The sequence below is a fragment of the Palaemon carinicauda genome, chromosome 31, assembly GCF_036898095.1.
Source record: "Palaemon carinicauda isolate YSFRI2023 chromosome 31, ASM3689809v2, whole genome shotgun sequence".
Taxonomy (NCBI): Eukaryota; Metazoa; Arthropoda; class Malacostraca; order Decapoda; family Palaemonidae; genus Palaemon; species Palaemon carinicauda.
Window position 1 is genome coordinate 62,571,617 of NC_090755.1, and position 19,089 is coordinate 62,590,705.

The 19,089-nt window shown below is 32.6% G+C and overlaps 1 protein-coding gene across 3 annotated transcripts in view; it reads left to right on the top strand.

Annotated features, from left to right (window-relative positions):
* Positions 1 to 19,089, top strand: part of Mtmr6 (Myotubularin related protein 6) — a 913,496-nt gene that overhangs the window by 567,339 nt on the left and 327,068 nt on the right. The window contains exon 1 of one of the 3 annotated variants that reach the window (XM_068355202.1): positions 2,475 to 2,589. The exons of the other annotated variants lie outside the window; for them this stretch is intronic. Coding sequence (XP_068211303.1) covers positions 2,512 to 2,589 — 78 coding nt within the window. The 5' untranslated portion in view covers positions 2,475 to 2,511. Of the gene's footprint in view, positions 1 to 2,474; positions 2,590 to 19,089 lie in introns of those variants that run through there. 3 annotated transcript variants of the gene reach the window in all.

Below are 19,089 nucleotides of genomic sequence, written 5' to 3' on the forward strand. Positions count from 1 at the left end.
TTGAGTATAGTTAGGGCCACTCACACTAGGTTAGTTTGCTGTGAGCGATCAGACTAAAGTCTCCAGCGTGATGAAGAAAATTGGCCAAACCCCAAACCTGAGGCTTTTGTCCTGCATTGGACTATAAACTTCTGCATTTGTTGTTATCAAGAGTAACATTATATGATTCACTGACCTATATTCCCACTCTATTTTGTTTGATCATGTTACTTTAATGTTTATTTAGGTAAACAGGTCAGCCTAAGGACCAAAGAGATTGACCCTTTAAATATATAGGTCAACGCAGTGAAGGAACTTCAAATTACGCCTCAATTCGCGACGGTTTTGCCATGTCAGAATGAAAGAGGGTGGGCTGGAAGCTTAGGAGGGGTGGGCCATTTAAAGGGGGTTACATGTTTTGAGGGGAGAGGAGGTATAGTGACCCGTTTGGGTAGGAGTGAGAGAGAGAAAAGAGAGGAGAGAGAGAGACTAAGAGCGCACGCTTGTGCCTGTCAGTACGCGTTGGACGTCTGCCACGGTCGCACGCCGGCACAGTATTCTCTCCTTCCTTTCGTGTTCTTTTGGGGGACAGCGGTGCCTCGGTGTTTTTATTTTGTTGTATTTTTGTGTGTTTTCTTTTGGTTCTGTGATTTTTTTCTTCTTTTACTCAAATGTCAGTGCTGTGTGATTTTTCTTGTCATGCATGTTGAATGTTTTGTGGAGAGATAATGAAGTGAATGTTTGTGTTTAAATCCGTAAGAAAAGTTGGTTAGTCTTTTCACGTGCTATTTTATTAAATCGATATTGTTGGGTCAATAATTGTTTATTGGTGTATCTAGCCTCCATTATTTTTTTAATGTTCTAAGGGTGTTATTTTAGCCCCAGTGTTCCATGAATGAAATAAAATCTAAGTAAAAAAATAATTAAAAACTATAACTTATGACTTAAGGTATATGAATGTAGGTGGGTATCATTGCCTGCTTCAGAGGGCCTAAAGCACTTCAAGCGAATTGAAGTGTATCTCGGTTTGTTTGTTCGCTTGAACGTGGAATACATCAGCTGATATGTGGAGGCCAACTCTTGGCAGATCAATGACTGGGTCACTGGAGTTTATGAACCATAAGAAGGGAGTGAGAATGAGAGGAGTGAACGATATAAAGATAATGAGGGGGTGATATGAAGAGGAGAATGGAGAAGGGATGATGGGAAGTGTGTAGTAATGTATGTGCTTTTCAACTTCATTGTAGAACATATTTTCTTTTTCTTTTATAATATGATCTTTTTTTATGCGTTCAGAGTTGATTTTCCTATGTTATTATATGTGTATTGAATGTTTATTTAAATTCTTAGACATATGTTTATGATTTTCCTATAATTATGTGTATATATATATATATATATATATATACTTTACATATTATATATGTGTGTGTAATATATATATATATATATACATATATACATATATATATATATATATGTGTGTGTGTGTATATATATATATATATATATAAATTTTATATATGTGACATACATATATATATATATATATGTATAATATATATATATATATATATATAAATATATATATATATATACATACATATTATGTGTATGTATTTTGTTTCTAAAAAGTTAGGGTTGTCATTTGATTTCTGAAATGTTTAAAACTATTTCTCTACAAAACTGCCCTTTCCTTTTTCCATAGCTTATAATTTCAATATCTATATCAGGTTATCCTATGTTCGTGTTTTAATACTTATTTATTTCACAATGCATCCAAATGTCGAATTGCATAGAAGCTCCATCTTTCGTGCTGTTTCTATTCTCATTCGTGCAAGGTCGAGTCGTGGCTGATTCACTGATGCATGGCTAAATTTGACTCTCCAGACCTGGATATGTGACAGGAATATATTATCATTTAAAGATTTTTCACTTGTTCTTTTTATATATTTGAAGCTTAGGTTTTTTTTGTTTTTGTTTGGAGGCAACCGTATATAGGTCACAGGGGATTCGTGGTATGACAAGGATATATGTGTATATATATATATATATATATATGTATTATATATATTATATATGCATATATATACGTATATATATTTGTATATATATTATGTATACATACATATATATACATATTTATGTATATAATATATATGCGTAGTTATGTATTTATGCACATATAATATATAAATATATATATATGATAAATATATAAATACATATATATATATATATATATATATAGGCATACATACATATACATATATATGTATATATATATAATGTATGCATGTATGTATGTGTACAAAATCTATGCAAATCAAATAGATAACCGAACTTTCCAGATCTCTACATAATAAAAAGTAAAACGGAGGACTGTCAAATTCAGCCCGAAGGAGAATCTTATCTATTCCGTTCCCACTCTTTCTCTCTCTCTCTCTCTCTTATCTCACCCCCCCCCCCGTAAGAAACTCACCCCAAGGAAGAACACTTCTTTGACCCTCGTGTGTCTCAACCACTGACACCATGTATCGGCGCATCAGGTCGTGGGTCTTTGACGAACACGAAGAGGTCATGTTTCGGACCATCCCGTGTTTGAAGAAGGTAAGATCAGGAGTGAATTCTTTGTGATATTTTGTTTTTGAGATTTGTTTCATTTTATGTATTGTTTACACACATACATACACATATATATATATATATATATATACACACACATATATATATATATATATATACATATATGTTTTGTGTGTGGGTGGAAGAGGATGCGTTTTATAGAAGGCATTGGACAGGTCGCATCAGGCAACCGACCCTTTAATGTAGGGATAACGGTATGTATATATATATATATATATATACAGTATATATATGTGTGTGTGTTTGTGTTTTCTGTTGAATTATTTTTTTTTAATTGTTTTATTATATGCAAATGTACATTGCTGCTACACATGTATATACACTCATTCCAATGTCTGCATTTGTAAATAATTATGTGAAGCGCAGTGCATTGTTAGAGTTTAATCATAACTGGACTCAATGTCGTTTTGAATAATACGTGTAAAAACCCATAGATTTTTTGTAGATGTAAACTTTGAAAGAATTAGTTGGTTTTTAACCTCTTTCATTCGACCACGTACGAAGATTATTTAATTCAGTTACTCTCTCTCTCTCTCTCTCTCTCTCTCTCTCTCTCTCTCTCTTTCTCTCTCTCTCTCTCATGTATATGTATGTATGTAATTTATATATATATATATATATATATATATATTCCAGCAATTTAGCCTTCTTTTTAACAAATATTATTAGTAACCTTCCGTTTGAACTACTTGAAGCAAGTTTGTACTGAAACTGATATTCTTTGTCCGAGAAACTTTAATACTTTCTCGATTGGCCCACTTTCCAGGATCTTCCAGCAACTCGCTGGAAAACTTCTCTCCTGAGAAGCCAATATAGGTGACCAAATGGAAGTCGTTTGGTTTCGTTAAGGGGGTACCGAACAAGCAACGAATTGGTCACGTTTAATTTCGTTCGTGTAATTGGATAGTTCGTCAGTTTGCCAACAGATGGCATGCATGAACGGCGAAGTGTATTTCGGATGCCTTGCTAATGAACTTGATATTGTCCTTGAAAAGGGTTAACACTCTCTGTACAAAGCACCCCAGAATGTAGATACAATAAACATTTATTGAATTTCAGTTCCTTTCTCTCAATAATAGCTATATATATATATATATATATATGTATATATATGTGTATATATAAGTATGTATGTATGTATGTATACGGTGTCAATGACCTTAGATATCAGGATGCCAGAAAATTTTAAATCAATCAATTAATTATATGTATGATATATATACAGTATATATATATGTATATATATACACATATGTATTGGGTATATATATATATATATATATATTCGGCGTCAATGACCTTAGATGTCATGATGCCAGAAAATTTTACATCAGTCAATCAATTATATATATGATATAAATACTATATATCTATATATATATATATATATATATGTGTGTGTGTGTGTGTGAGTGCGCGTGTGTACTATATTTGTATGTGGTATTGTTTCTTACCTTAAATTTGGTCCTTTGTAAAAGGTTAATTGGAGTTTTGAGTAATAAAATCCTGATGTCCTGTATTCATATTGGAATATAAACATTAACATAAACATTATATTGTGTAATTATTATGCTTATTTTTGTTTATATGTAATTTATTCATATATTTTGATTGTTTCTCAAATTCGTAGATGATAAAGATAACTATAGAATCGTCATAAAAGAAAAGATAAAAGATATAAGAAGATCATTATACATATAAAGACTTGGTGTATATATACATTCGATAACGAGTATAGTTGTATGGTCACCAAGATGGCCGTAAGTAGCCCAGACCGGTGATAACAACATAGAGAGAGTGTATAACTAAGAATAGCTGATATGAAATATGAAGTCTTTGTTAAGTATAGAAGAAATAGGGGAAAATATAATAAAGAATACAGGGAAATATCCAGTTGCCTTTTCATACTTTAATTTTATTATTATTATTATTTTATTATTATTATTGTTCATGTTGTTAGAATTATTATTGTTGTTATTATTATTATTATTATTATTACAATCCTTGTTAGAAAAGCAAGATGCTAAAAGCCCAAAGGCTCCAATAGGGAAAAAATAGCCTAGTGAGAAAACGAAATGAGAAAATGAATAAACGATATAAGAAAAAAATTAACAATAAAATATTAATAAAAGTACTAACTAAAGAGAGTAACGACATCAAAACTGACATGTCATATATAAACTATAAAAAATATTATGTCAGCCTGTTTAACATAAAAACATAAAACGATTAAGGAAAGGTGCATATAGTGATATTTACAAGTCATCGTTAAGGGGATGTGTGTGTGTGTGTGCGCGCTTGCGTGTGCGTGCGTATGGCTTTTGTCTGTTTGCGTGCTTTGGATCACGACTGCTTGCTGCTTCCATAAATGTAGGTTAGCTATAGTGGTTTTCGTGTTACATGATGTCTTTACTTGCACGCATGTTCATTTCTCTCTCTCTCTCCTCTCTCTCTCTCTCTCTCTCTCTCTCTCACAATAATTTGATTTTATGTCATACATCCGTAACAATAATTTTCTGTGAACTAAAGTAAGGTTGTCCAAAGCTAATATAAGCCATTTGGCTTTTAGCATCTTTCTTTTCCAACTAGGGTTGTAGCTTGGCTTGTAATAATGATAATAATAATAATAAATATTTTTGCGTCCTATAACCAGAAAAAAAAAACTTTGTTCAAGTTTTTTTTATATGTACAGGATTCATAAAGAAATAAATATATTCTCTTAATCAGCTCACAATATTTAGGCTGAGGGTACACTCGGGCGCATTATTTTATCTTATTTCTCGTCTTCTTCTTTTATTATTTTTTTATAGTTTTTATAGGAACTATTTATTTTAATGTTGTTACTGTTCTTAAAATATTTTTTTTCCTCTTTTCCTTTCCTCACTGGGTTCTTTTCCCTGGTGAGGCCCCTGAGCTTAGAGTATCATGCTCTTCCAACTAGGGTTGTAGCTTAGCAATTGATAATAATAATAATAATAATAATAATAATAATAATAATAATAGTAATGATAATAATAATAATAATTTAACATAAAAGCTGTGTATCAGAGCTGCCTATTGTTCCCTCAGTGGTCCAAGCCAGTCATAACTCTTCCGGCATCGTAAACTACCAAGCCGTGTGTGTTATAAGCCCTCCTGCACTGGCTTATTGAATTCCACTTCGGTGCTGATATTTTTATAAGACGAGTTGATTTATAGCAAGGGTTTTGGTTCATTGCTTCCTCAATTTGCAGTTAAGGATGCATTTTTTTCTAACTTTTCCCCTGTCGTGTTATCAGGGGCTTGTTTTTTCAAAGGTAAAGTCTTTCAATGTGAGCTCATCTCTCTCTCTCTCTCTCTCTCTCTCTCTCTCTCTCATGGAAATATGTGTGTACATTATATATACATCTGTATGCGTGTGGTTTTGTGTGTATATATATTCACATACACAAATCCATAAATATACATTTGTATATACATATGCATATCATTTTATATGTATATATATATATATATATATATACATATATGTACTGTGTATATATATGTATATATAATATATATATATATATATATATGCGCGTGTGCTCGGCACCCAGCATAAAATATGAGTCAAATTCAGATGAGAGTTACCGCTATGCATTGCAGTCTCTTCTTATTTATGAGTCTAGATATTAAAATAGTGATCATGACATAAATTGCAGTGGATAATCTTTTTTTTTTTTTTTTAAAAGTCTTTTCTATTTATTCGGTTGTAACTTTATTATTCTACAATTCGAAATACTGCTCTAATATCCGGTTTACGAGAAAAGAATAATGTTGGTACAATTCTAGAAATATGAATATACACGAAGGAAAAGTTTATGGAATTTTTATAAAGCTTCAAATTGTTCTGGAAATAACTGAAATAAAGATAAAGGGTCGATAGACTTTTAAAGGTTTAAAGCTAGCTCATGAATGGCCCGGGGGGAAGTTACAGTGACATTGCCTTATCAAGCAGAACAATGCCCTAAAGACTGACCATATCACGTATAACCAGCGCCTAAGCCTTCTCTCCATCCAAGGTAGGACCAAGGAGGGCCAATAAATAGCTGTTCGTGACTCAGCAGACAGAACAATAGGCTCCCTCAAACCCCCAATCCTTAGCCTACAAGGATGGTGAGGTTGCAGCGACCAAAGGAACTAACAAGTTTGAGCGGGACTCGAACCCCAGTCTGGCAATCCTCAGGCAAGGACGTTACCACCTCCAGGCAACCACATCTCGTATATTTTTATAATATTTGTATATGAGATGTCAAGTAATTTGGGAATGTGTTCAAGTTATTGACATTCATAATTAGTTTATACCCAATTGATTATGGAAATATTAACCTACAATGTGGATTAAAACTATTCTTTATCACCGATTTGTAACAGTCAAGCACTCCATCCTAGATAGACTGCATCCAGAGTGGATAGCTCATGCAATATTATTATAATTTTTTTTTCATTGTTTGGTTCATTTGGGATATTTTTAGCTATTACTGGTGACTATTTTTATATTGGAAAATATAATCCCACATTTCTAAGAGAATCGGATAAAGTGAACTAAAAGAAAGTGACTTTTCACTAATATCCCCTATATAATAAAGAGCAAGTATCTCTCTCTCTCTCTCTCTCTCTCTCTCTCTATATATATATATATATATATATGTATATATATATATATATATATATATGTATATATATATATATATATATGTATATATATATATATATATGTATATATATATATATATATGTGTGTGTGTGTGTGTTCCTGTCATGCTGAACGGCAACCACTCGAAAAACAACAATCTCCCACAAATTGCCCAAACTAGCATCTTGTACTTGTAGTTGGGAAATGGGGAGAGGTTTCGAAGGGTTGAATCTGTCTGTGTGCGCATGTGTGTGCAATTTTATCCGTCATTTTTGACGGGTCTCGTAAACTAATAATAATAATAATAATAATAATAGTAATAGGCTTCGAACTTCCAATGACTTTTGCCTGTTCACAGAACTTCGCAACAGAAGCAATCTAAGGATCGCGTGACTATCCAATGATTGTGCTGCGCTAATGAGGAGGAATATAGTATACAGCGTCACTATTATTATTCCATGATTTACTTTTCTCTCTATTTTTTATTGAGTTTAAATGAGTTTATAATGAGCCCTGTATAATGCCTTTCTCCCCCCATCAGTCCTTGACCTGGTTTTCTTGGAAGTATGATTTTTGTGTAATTACTGTTTGGTGGATTTTGAGGGAACCATGGATGGCATTACAAGTTCTGGTGTTACCGATTTGTTACTATTTGGAATGTGAATGAGTTTTAAAACTTGTTTTTAAGTATATTCTTGTAATTATATATATATATATATATATATATATGTATATATATATATATATAAACACATTTGAATAAAACCTATATCGGATTTTATTTTCTAAAAAATATAGAATATTTTGCGAGAAAGATGATTGTGGGAGAGTTCGTTGAGATGAATATATATATATATATATATATATATACATATGCAAGTATTGTATGTGTACCAATACTGTCATAACAGACAATACTGCTGTTCTCTGTTACAATTACCAGTCGTAGCAATTCCAGGAACACTGGCGCCTAAGGCCCTGTCCCTTTGCATTGAAATCGAATAGAGTTCGAACGCATTTATCAACTGAACGAAATTCCAGGAACCTGTGATTCTGCTTCCATTGGAGGTTCGTGATTTAGAAATTTAGAAAATCGCAATTTTGAACTTTTATTCTTGTGTTGGAGGGAAAGGAAGTTTAGCCGATAGCTTTTCTATTCTTCATTTGACCTTATTTTTATTTTCTTTATTGTTACATGCTCGAGTTTACATATTGAATCTAATATAGATTTACTTGATGATGTACGTGTTTACATAGATTTGGTTCTAATTTACACATTAATTCCAAAATGCATTTATTTGTCGTAGTAAAATGATTAAAACTATTACTATTATTATTATAATTATTATTATTATTATTGTTAATATTATGATTATTATTAAATTTGAGTTGTCATTATTATTGCAATTGTTAAAATTATTAAATTTATTATTAATAAATTTACTAAATTTTCGTATCTACACTGACATGAATGTCACGACTCTTTAATCTATATTCGTTTAATTAAATTTTTATTGTTATATATACATATATAAATATATATATATATATATATATACATATATATATATATATATATATATATACATATATTCGATATGACGTTATTCAGTTAATATGAGTGAAAGGTTTTTTCTGTAATCTAATTTGATATAATGGTGTATTTTGTGTAAAATTACTCTTGCTTATTAAAGTAAACATGAATATGTAGATTGTTTATATCAAGTTTAAACACCTCATTCTTATTAGCACAGCAGAATCTTCATAGACGAACTTATGATGCACGATAATATGATGTTGGGTTTAGTGTCACACAATGTTTTTTTTTTTTTTTTATGTAGCCTATTGTTTGCGATTCAGTAATATCCTCTGTATTCATTTAAATACTAGTGTACGCGACCCGTTAAAAATAATGCTAAATAATTAGATATACACGCGCACACACCCTCTCTCTCTCACCAGGGTATGACTGCTCTCTCTCCCTCTACACGACAGACGGAGAGCCGAGGTTGGCTGAAAAGTAATATATATATATATATACATCTATATATTTATATATATATATATATATATGTATGAAAATTTATAATATATATGTATATATAATATATATATATATATATATATACACACACATATATATATATATATATATAGTTTGAATAACCAGACACTTGATCCTAATTAAAAGTGAGATATTTGTCTATGATTAGTTTGTTGTCAAGAATACTTACTCATCAAGTAATTTTCTTTTTTATTATAAATTGACTTCTGAAAACAGGACTCTTATCTTCTCACTCGGTTCCGTTGTATTTCCTAAACCCAGGTAAGGTCACTCCTACGGATAACCTATAAAATTTCATTGGAATTACCTTTAGGGTTATTGACCTTTGACCTCTCGTGTTGATTTGTGATTCCGTGTATGCTTGATATTATCCTAAGTCGGAGTATATTTTAGTTTTCGCGAATTTGGTGTCGGTTATATTATTTGCACTGTTGGTGTGATTCTTTTTCTTTTTTGATAGTAAGAGCTCTCTCTCTCTCTCTCTCTCTCTCTCTCTCTCTCTCTCTCTCCACATATGTATATGTAAATATACACGTACAGAATATATATAAGTATATATAATATTTGTGTTTATTTATTAAATTCAGTATATGTTATACATGTATATTTGTAATGAGAATTCTCTCTCTCTCTCTCTCTCTCTCTCTCTCTCTCTCTCTCTCTCCACACACACAATCATATATACACACACACATATATATATATATATATATACAGAGTAAATATAATCCTATATCATATGATATTTATTTATTAAATGCATTATATATTATATATCTATTATTAGAATAGTAAATCACAGATAACCCATTATATATCGAATTTATTTCACCTTGGAAATAGATTACCCAAGTGAAATTATGCGGTACTTATTTTTCCCAACCGGGATTCAGGCCCATGCACTCGGAGTATTGGTGGGCCTACAGGGGAAATAGTAGCAGTAATATGATTATCATATGTTTTGCGTAATTCCCATTACCATATATGATAATATTTTTTTTTCAGTTATTTCTGTAGTATAGGGAATTTGATATGTGTTTTTTCATAGATGTGTGCTCCATTCGATTTTATCATGCATTATGATTATGTGCATTACAAGGTATAAGTTATCAACTATTCTTCACTGGAATAGAAATAGTGCTGTTGTTTTTTTATCTCTGGAATTGTCAATATTGAAATTAAAAACTTAATTTTGTCAACTAGGAGTAAAAGGCTGATTTCTAACGTAACATTTATCAGTGCAGCCTTTACTTGTCCGTACTCCTTTCATGTGTATCTATGTTTAAAGGCTACTAATGAATGGCAGAGGCAAGGAGCAATGACAATGCTTTAGCTAGCAGGACATTTACCTAGACTGACCATATATACATATGATCAGCGCCCAAACCCACTTTCCACCCAACTCGCGACCAAGGAGGGCCAGGCAATGGCTGCTGATGACACGGTAGGTAGATCTATAGGCTCCCCCAAACCCTCCAACCTTTTCTCAAAAAGATTATAAAGTTGCAGTAACCAAAGAAACTAACGAGTTTGAATAGGACTCTGACCCCAGTCTGGCAATCTCTATAGTCAATTTTTTTTAGCGAGGCAGATTTGCAGCGACTCGCAGCGGTGCCCTTATAGCTCGGAAAAGTTAATTGAGCGCTGATTGGTTGGGCAAGATAATTCTAACCAATCAGCGATCAGGAAACTTTTCCGAGCTAAAAAGGCACCGCTGCGAGTCGGTGCAAATCTGCCTCGCTAAAAGAAATGGACTATAGGCAAGGGCTTTACCGCATCAGTCAACACAGCCCTACAAGAAACTATCAATCTTAAGCGAGACTCGAACTCCGACAAGTTTCCTGTCTCTTTCTTTTATTGTGATGTCTTCTTCACAATTACTTAATCTTATTAATTGTTCCGTGTACTGATTATGACATCTACCCTGAGAAAGTTAAACAATCCTCTGACATGCCAGCGCTCAGTTTACACACGCAACCTTCGCAGTCCTTGACCTCGCATGTCAGTAACCTTGACCAGTTCTGACCCCTTTAATTATCATCTATGTTTATTTATAATCAAATCCCTTCCGATACGCAGCGTCTAATAATTCGTATTAAAATGATTTCATTTATTTTCACCAAAGAAAATTAGTGTTTAAATAATTCTGTATCGTTGAGACTCCTTTTATGTTGTCTTCTTTTCTTGTTACTTATTGTTTAGATATGTTAAAGGAGTCCTAAATAATACAAGGTACATGAATGGTTCCAATATCGCTGTCTCAGCCTAGGATAAATATACAAGTCCCAAAGGTCAGCGTGAGCTCCATTCAGCCACTCACATCAATATCCGGATTAGGGCATTTAGAGAAAAAAAAATAAAATGGGGCAAAAAACAAAATTTTTTTTTATTTTCTTTAAATTAAGAGGAAAATAAAATGGATGGAAAAATTGCATCTTTTTTTGGACTGAGAATAATGGAAGACTGGTAACAATAATAGGACATCAGCGACAATAGTTCCAGTGTCCGTTGGACACGGGGAGCAATATCAGAGCGAAATTAATTAGACGCATCAAAGGCGTTCAATTATAACATTTTTTTTTCCAACGCGCAAGTGAGCTAGAGCGAACTCGCATGAGAGCAAGTAGTCCAATTCTGCGCTTGTTTCCGCTGTAAAGGGATGAACATAGTTCATTTGAAAAAGTCCAGGAATTCCACCCAGTTGCAATATGTGCTCTCTCTCTCTCTCTCTCTCTCTCTCTCTCTCTCTCTCTCTCGTATTTGAGTTAACAAAATCCCAAATGTTTTTTCTGCTTATGGTTTGATATCGAAAAGAACTTGGTCTCTCTCTCTCTCTCTCTCTCTCTCTCTCTCTCTCTCTCTCTCATCTGAGTTTTGATGAAGAGTTCAGAATCTCTCTCTCAGCAAACTCAGCAAACTAAAAAGAAAAATGAAAGCAAAAAAGAAACAAAAAAAGAAACAAAAAAGCAGGCCGTGTATATACCGCGCTTTGAACCAAGAGCCCCAAGATATGAGGCCTTTCAACCCAAACTTGCACATTTAGAGCCCAACTACAAAGAATGCATCTATAATGCCAGGGGTTGGTGCAGATATGGGGACAGTTGCAGGTATACACACAAATAAATATGAAGGCGAAAGAGCAAATATAATAGAAAAGTTGGATTTTTTAATGGCAGAATTCCGGGAAATGAAGAAAAGAACATCATATCAGAACAGGAAGGAAGCATGGGAGAATCCATATTATTACCAATATTAAATAATGGGGATGAAACACAAACCATAATAGTAATGAATGCACAGGGTTTAGTCACGAGTAACTCTAAAAGGAAAATAGTTCTTAGAAGAACTAACCCAAATTGAAAAAATAGACATATTGAATATAAGTGAAACATGGTATTCCCAAGAGACTGGCAGTGATGACCAGATAAAGGGTTTCCAAACTTATAGATCAGACAGAAAAAATAGGAATCAAGGGGGAACCGCAATATATGGAAGAGACATAAATCAAGGAAAAGTATGTGAAAAATACAGCAACACAGAATGTGAATTGATTGCGGTAGAATTTGAATTTGAAAAACTAATGAATATTGTAGTTTACAGACCCCCAAACACTAAGGAGTTTGACATAATAATAGAAAAAATAGATGATATATGTAGAAACCAAAAAGACTGGAATATACTCCTATCCGGAGATTTTAACTTTCCTTTCGTGGATTGGAAAGAACGGATAGAAGAAAGTGGTTGTATGTATACATATAAAAAAGATAGGAATAGTAGCGCAGAAGATAAGAGACAATTTGAAAAGCTTCAAGATATGCTATTAGAACATAATATGCAACAAATAAACCACATTCCAACAAGAAAGGAAAATGTCCTAGATCTAGTATTTGTGAATGAGGTAAATTATGTTAAAGAAATAATAGTGTATAACACGGGAATTTCAGACCACAATGTCATAGAATTGATAGTTCATTCCAAAGCAAGTGATCACAGAATTAATAAAAGCACAAAACTTTGGGAAGGATATGGAAAATATAACTTTTACAGTAAGAATATAAAATGGTCAGAAATAAATGAAGAACTGAATAAAGAATGGAAAAATGTATTTATAAGTGATAATATACAGGTAAATACGGATATACTGTACAAAATACTGGAGAAAATTGTTGAAAAATATGTACCGAAAAAAAAACAATAAACAAAAGACGTGCATACCAAGAGACAGAAGGATCTTATTTCAGAAAATTAAAAAGTGGAAGAAAAATCTTGCAAAAGAAAAAAATGTGTGGAAAATGAGGGAAATAAAATGTAAGATAGAAAATGCAGAACAAAAGATTATACAGTCGAAAGAAAATGAAAAAAGGGACTTAGAAGAAAGGACACTTCAAAGTAGAAAAAGAAACCCCAAAGTACTTTACTCCTATGCAAAAAAGATGAATAAAAGGAGAATAGAAATTGGCCCTCTAAGAATTGAACGACGGCTAACGAATGAAAAAAAGGAAATATGCAACATATTAGCAGAAAAATATAAGAGTGAGTTCACGCCAAGAATTGCGAATGAGAATAATGAAACAGAAATGAGAGAAGAAAATGTTGAATATCTAACGGATATAGATATTAATGAAGCAGATATTGTCACGGCTATAAACGAAATTAAAAATGGATCGGCAGCCGGACCAGATGGAGTTCCAGCGATTTTGTTAAAAAAAACTGCAAACACTATCGCGAAGCCACTTGCAATAATGCTAAGACAGAGTATAGATATGAGCGAGATATATGTTAAACATAAATTAGCTTATATAACCCCTATCTTCAAAAGTGGATCAAGACTAGAGGCAAGCAACTATAGACCTGTTAGTCTAACATCACATATTATGAAAGTGTATGAGAGGGTAATAAAAAAGAAAATAATGAACCATTTGGTCAAAAATAATTTGTTTAATATGGGTCAACACGGTTTCGTACCTGGAAAAAGTACACAGACCCAACTGATAGCTCACTATGAAAACATATACAATAATATGATAAATGAAAAAGACACAGATGTGATCTATCTAGATTTTGCAAAAGCCTTTGACAAGGTAGACCATAACATATTGGAGAAAAAAATGAGAAAGCATAATATTGTGGGAAAGATAGGAAAATGGGTAAAAGAATTCCTGCAAAACAGAAAACATAGTGGTTGCAAATGACGAGAAATCAGATGAAGCCCAGGTAATATCTGGTGTGCCCCAAGGTACGGTATTAGCTGCACCGCTATTTGTTATTATGATCTCAGACATAGACTGTGATGTTGAAAACTCCGTAGTGAGAAGTTTCGCCGATGACACAAGAATAAGTAGAGAAATTACTTGTGATGAAGATAGGAACTCACTGCAAAGAGATCTAAACAAAATATATGAATGGGCGGAGATAAATAGGATGGTATTTAACTCCGATAAATTCGAATCAATAAATTATGGAAACAGAGAAGGAATGGTGTATGCATACAAGGGACCTAATAATGAGACAATCACAAACAAGGAAGCAATTAAAGACCTTGGTGTAATTTTAAATAGGAATATGTTATGCAACGACCAAATAGCAACACTGTTGGCTAAATGTAAAGCAAAAATGGGAATGTTATTCAGACACTTTAAAACAAGAAAAGCTGAACACATGATTATGCTTTACAAAACTTATGTGCGTAGTACACTCGAGTACTGCAATGTGATATGGTACCCACATTACCAAAAGGATATTGCGCAAATAGAGAGTGTACAAAGGTCCTATACTGCTAGAATAGAAGAAGTTAAGGACCTTGATTACTGGGAAAGACTGCAATTTTTAAAACTATACAGTCTAGAAAGGAGAAGAGAACGCTACATGATAATACAAGCATGGAAGCAAATAGAAGGAATTGCTGAAAACATCTTTTAGCTTAAAGTATCAGAAAGAGCAAGCCGAGGTAGATTAATAGTGCCAAAAAGCATTCCAGGTAAACTGAGAAAGGCGCACAGGACATTAATCCACTACGCACCAGCATCGATAATGCAGCGACTATTTAATGTGCTGCCAGCTCATCTAAGAAACATATCAGGAGTGAGCGTAGATGCGTTTAAAAATCAGCTCGATAAATACCTAGATGCATCCCAGACCAGTCAAGACTGGAAGATGCAAAATACACCGGAAGATGTATTAGCAACTCTCTGGTGGATATACGAGGTGCCTCACACTGAGGGACCTGGGGGGAACCCCAAACAAAAAATAAGGCAATAAGGCAAGGCTCTCTCTCTCTCTCTCTCTCTCTCTCTCTCTCTCTCTGCTGTATTCTAGTTAATAAAACACCATTCGTTCTATTTCTTTTTCTCATGGTTTGATATGGAGAAGAATTTGAACTCTCTCTCTCTCTCTCTCTCTCTCTCTCTCTCTCTCTCTCATTTGAGTTAACAAAACCCCAAATGTTTTTTCTGCTTATAGTTTGATATCGAAAAGAACTCTCTCTCTCTCTCTCTCTCTCTCTCTCTTATATTTGAGTTGGCAGCAAAATCCCATTCGTTCTTTTTCTCGTTTTCATGTTTCGATATCAAAATAAATAACCTTGAAGTCTCTCTCTCTCTCTCTCTCTCTCTCTCTCTCTCCTTGTCATTATATCTTGAGATCTCAACCTTACATTATCTCATCAATCGCCAACTACTTCATTATATAAAGGTCCATTATTTAGTTGATAGTCTTAAAAAACCACAAAGCGAGCAAATATTTAGGTTTAACTTAATTCACGTATTCAGTTCAATTTAGTTATAAAGATATAATTGGATGTTGTGACGAAAATATTTAATTTAAACAAATGTAATTTTAAAACACTAATTCCATCAAAAGGTTTCTGACAAAAATATTTTATTTTGAGGAAATGTAATTTTAAGAATATAATTCTATCAAAAGAATTCTGTCAAGTCTTGAAAATATTTCATTTCGAAGAAATTTAATGTTAAAAATCTAATTCTATCAGAAGGAACCTGACAAGTCGTGAAAAAATTTTATTTTGATGAAATTTAATTTTAAAAATTTAATGCTATCGAAAGGATTATAACAAGTCTTGAAAATATTTAATCTTGAAGAAATATAATTTTAAGAATCTCATTCTATCAAAGGGATTATGACAAGTCTTGAAAATATTTAATTTTGAAGAAATGTAATTTTAAAAATATATTTCTATCAAAAGGTTTTTGACTAGTCATGAAAACATTTTGTTTTGAAGAAATTTGATTTTAAAAATCTAATTCTATCAAAAGGATTCTGACAAGTAACAAAATATTTTATTTTGAAGAAATGTGATTTTAATAAATTAATTCTATCAAAAGGATTATGAAAAGTCTTGAAAATATATTATTTTGAAGAAATTTGATTTTAAGAATCTAATTCTATCAAAAGGATTCTGATAAATTCACGTAAAAATTTAATTCCAAATAGCAGTTTGTAAATATTCTAAATTTATCAAATCAGAGGTTCTCTAACAAAAAGCATAACAAAAAACATAACAAGAAGCATCTAAAAAAGCATCTAGCTTTTATTTTAGCTTTCCTTCGCATATCCCTAAGCACCCCACCACTACCTGCGTTATCCTCACACCTAAGAGCATTCGTACATCTCCACCCAGTTACCTGACCGAAAATATCCCGTGAAATCCATGGCTCGCTTATCCGATGGAACGCACCAAACAGGAGTGACGTCATGAGGCCATTCTATGTTTGCTTTGGGGATTTTGAAGATGTTTGTATTTTTCATCTTTAATATTTTACAGATGTTTTTGTTATTTTGTTGGTATATGTTCGCTATGTTATATATATATATATATATATATATATAATATACATATGTATATATATATGTGTGTGTGTGTGTGTGTGTAAACTATGTTACATTATATTATACATGTTCTGTATAAAAATAGTAGATATTAGATATATTTCTCACAGATGGACTCGGCCATAGTAATGTTATTTTAAAAACGACCATATTAAATTGAAAAATCATATACTTTATATATACATATATACATATATATATATATATATATGTATATATATGTATATGTGTATATATATATATATATGTGTGTGTGTATATATATATATATGTGTGTGTGTGTATATATATATGTATATATATATATGTTATATATATATATATATATATTATATATATATATAAATATATATATATATATATATTTATATATTCATATATATATATATATATATATGTATATATATATATATATATATTAGATTTTATAGGGCCGACTTTAGAATGATTTTACTACGGCTGAGTCCAATATTTTCAAATATATGCCAATTTATGTTTACATTTTTACCCTTTTTAAGTGTTTGTAGGATTCAAGTATGCCTTTATTCACTTCAGTATTTTATTTGCTTAAATATACATCAACGGAAACTTATGGTAATGTCTCTGCTAACTGTACTTTTATTATCTCATAAAACCAGTCATTATTTACCGTCATCCCTTCATAACCAACAGTCAAATTATTTTTTTTTTACTAAACTAATGTTATTTTAAGTATTTTTCTGATGAGGTTACGCTAGAGGTGTGCTATTTCTTTTATATAAAATTAGAAATTGGTTTTATACGACTCTTTTGAAATCTGAATTAGAGAAATTGCTGATGGAAAGTTTTTTCGTATTACTAGAATTTGGTTCAGTTTATGTTAATGTGTTCAGTGTTCAAGTCTCTCTCATATCATTTCAAAATTTTGTCCAGCAAATATATTTTTTAATCAAGTTTATATTTATCTCTGAAATGTTCTAAGAAGTTACCACCGTATGTCATTGATATTAAAGTTTAAAACGAACTTTTATTTATCTCTCTCTCTCTCTCTCTCTCTCTCTCTCTCTCTCTCTCTAGTAGAAACGGTTTCAGCCAAAAATGGATCGTAAATTTAGCACAGGTCAAAGTTTAACATTTACCAATTCGATGGTGAAAGGTTAAAAGTTCAGTCTAACATTGCTTACTCGCATGTTTATTTAGCTTTATTATTCCTTTTTATTTGGATTAAAGGCCGCTCATGAATGGCAGAGGCAAGGGACAGTGACATTGCCCTATCAAGCAGGGCAATGCCATTGAGACTGATCATATATATTATGATCAGCGCTCAAGCCCCCTCTCCACCCAAGCTAGGACCATGGAGGGCCAGGCAATGGCTGCTGATGACTCAACAGATAGACCTATAGGCTCCCCCAAACTCCCCAAACCTAATGCCATAGAGACTGATCATATATATTATGATCAGCGCTCATGCCTCCTCTCCACCCAAGCTAGGACCATGGAGGGCTAGCCAATGGCTGCTGATGACTCAACAGATAGACCTATAGGCTCCCCCAAACTCCCGAAACCTCAGCTCACAAGGATGGTAAGGTTGCAGACACTAATAGCTCTAACGAGACTGAGCTGGACTCGAACCCCCATTACCTATCAGGGTTCGATTCCCTCCCTACCGCCCACATGTTGATATATTGGATGTCATTGCCAGCCACGGTAAAAAAGTGACAGGGGCTATAGTCCTATTTCTTTTAGCTAGGCATATTTGCACCGACTCGCAGCTGTGCCCTTTTAGCTCGGAAAAGTTTCCTGATCGCTGATTGGTTGGACTAGGTAATTCTAACCAATCAGCGACCAGGAAACTTTTCCGAGCTAAAAGGGCACCGTTGCTAGTCGGTGTAAATATGACTCGCTAAAAGAAATGGAC